Raw genomic sequence first — 2555 nt, forward strand, 5'->3', positions numbered from 1 at the left:
GTTTGAACACCTAAAACCAGGTTTTCTGTGCCACGTGACTTTGACCTGCATTTCAATCCGGTCCCTTGAAAGATACCCTGATGCCCTTTTTGATTGAAGAACCATTTAACACTCATTAACTGGTTGTTATGATAATGCCTGATTTATGGCTCTTTACATCCAACCACTCTCAGCCTGGCATGCAGCACAAACATCTCTAGAGCTCAAGGTTCATCTGTGCTGTCAGATACTTTGGGTAATAAGCTGGTGGTCTGTTGTACGAGGCACAGTTTGCTGCATCTTCCTCCACTGTGAGGAAAAATGGACGAGGAGAAGGGCAGCCGTCGGTCCAGGGGTTGCAGCACCCTGGAAAAATGTCTGATATTTCTTTTCGTGGCCATGACCGGCGTCTGCATCGGCCTCGTGGTCGTCTACTTCACTGAGAATAACTCGACTACTCTTACAGAAGGTGAGTGTGTATACTTAGAATATGGATTGTACTTCATTTCAATACTGGCATGTTTCTGAGGTATTTTATGCTTTATGCCCCTCTTGAATTCATTTTGGAGATGTAACAAAGTATATAAATCAAATAACTGAAACATTGTGTTGACATAACAAACCACATATAAAATTACTTTGGTTCCTTGAAATACTTGAAAGCGTGTTAATATGAGGGAGGACAAATCAAGGCGTTGAACATTTTTGAAAATGAATCAAAGGTCCTTGAAAGTGTTTCTATTTTGTGATGTCCTGTGTTAGAGAAGTCTGCCATGACTGTAACAGTAATTAAGATGTGTTCACGCATTCAAGCCCTCTCATATTAACTGTTGTATGTGAGCTTTTTACTTCTTAAAATAAACATTCCCAGTATTAATTCCCTAAGTAATTAATCTTGATCCGAGTCTCAAACAATGTGCAAACCTAAGGAAAGTTGGCCTTTAAATTCCTCCAATTTGTTTTAATATGAGGGACCCTGATTAACTTAATAGTAATCAAATATGCATAATGTCTGTACATGAATGTATTAAAATAAACAAATACATATTTCAAATGATACAGTTTTTTCTAACTATTTTTTTCAACCTCACTTGATCTTAATTATAAATTCACAAACCGCCTCCTCCCCCAATCCCCTGTCCACCTATTTGACCCCAGTGGCCTGAGCTATTATCAGATTATTATTTCCCTTCTATTTTTCCCCCTCTTAGATAATATTACAGTAGATAAACATTCTTACTTTAAATTCAATTAAACATGCTGCAATATTTTTGCCATCTCTTATGTTTTTTGCTTAAAGGTGGGGTAGGTAATTCACTTCAGAAGCACTTTTTGTTATATTCCATGGAATGCTCTTAACATCCCGATAGCAATGAATATATTAAATGCTTTGACAATAAATATATAAAAACATTTCATCTGTGGAAGCCGTGGCGCTGTAAAAAGCACGACCAATCATCTGAGCCGGCCCGGCTAAAATAACTGGATGGCCTACCTGCCTGTCAGTTGGAGGAGGGGCTCTGTAAGGAAGTCTGAAGGAAGTGGCAGATTTTTTCCGGTTGTGTATTTTCAAATTCTAGCGCACTCGAGCTGGTTTCTCCATTCTTACCTACCCCACCTTTAAGTGCATAGTCCCTCTCAGATAAGATAATATGCAATAGCACTTAACCTCACAATAAGATACAAATACTGTATTACAGTGACGTAATGTTTCTACAAGAAGAACTAGAATAAAATGTTTGTATTAGAGGTTTCAGTGCCTCGATCACACATTTGAAGCAAGACACAGTTTAATGCGTTGGAGCTGTGAGGAAAAACAAACACAGCGACAGTGAAGAGTCTGAAGTGAGAGTGTCCTTAGGCCAATGATTCAGAGGGCCTTTCTCACTTCGGTTAAATGGATTCCTTGCGTCCCTCACTTGCGTCGTTTCCCTGTGACTACTAGTCCCTCCCACCAGGGAAGCATGGAGGGACGCAAGGAAACCACGAGAAGCAGGGAAATGAGTTTTAAGAGCAATGGGACGTCCTTGCCTCCGGAGCGTCACGTGAAGCGACGTCCGTTTGTGATGACGCTGCAAAGCTGATCGTCTGGGTGTATTTCCACACAAACCCCCGCCTCTGTTAGTACTGACACAAACATTTGTATCATCTTGTTAACCCAAAAAATAAAATAAAAAAATGTAAGAAAAAAACTAAAAAATTTTTTTTCCCAAAAAAAAAAAAAAAAAAAGATTTAAAAAAAACCGCCCCAAAAATTTTCTTTTTTTAAAAAATTGGGGTATTTTTAAAACCGAACCCAAATAAAGTTTTTTTTGGGGAAAAATTGGGAAAAAAAAAATAAAAATTTTTTTTTGAAAAGTTTTTTTTTTTTGGCGACAATAAAGTTAAATAAAATTGGAAAAAAAAAAAAAAGAAGGAAAAGGAAAAAGAAAAAGAATTTTATGGTTTTTTTTTTTTTTTTAAAAAAAAAATTTCAATTTTTCCCTGTTTCAAAAAAAAAAACCAAAGGGTTTTTTTTTTTTTTTTTTTTAAAAAAAAGGGGATTTTAAACCATTTTTTTACAAAAAAAATTTGGG

The 2555-nt window shown here is 36.6% G+C and overlaps 1 protein-coding gene across 1 annotated transcript in view; it reads left to right on the top strand.

Moving 5' to 3' along the window:
* Positions 1 to 300: 300 nt before the first annotated feature.
* LOC104967867 (tolloid-like protein 2) overlaps positions 301 to 2555 on the top strand; it is a 21099-nt gene continuing 18844 nt past the window's right edge. Inside the window, exon 1 of the mRNA XM_010797400.1 lies at positions 301 to 448. Coding sequence (XP_010795702.1) covers positions 301 to 448 — 148 coding nt within the window. The remainder of the gene's footprint in view (positions 449 to 2555) is intronic.

The sequence above is a fragment of the Notothenia coriiceps genome, unplaced genomic scaffold, assembly GCF_000735185.1.
Source record: "Notothenia coriiceps isolate Sejong01 unplaced genomic scaffold, NC01 NC01_scaffold00037898, whole genome shotgun sequence".
NCBI lineage: Eukaryota > Metazoa > Chordata > Actinopteri > Perciformes > Nototheniidae > Notothenia > Notothenia coriiceps.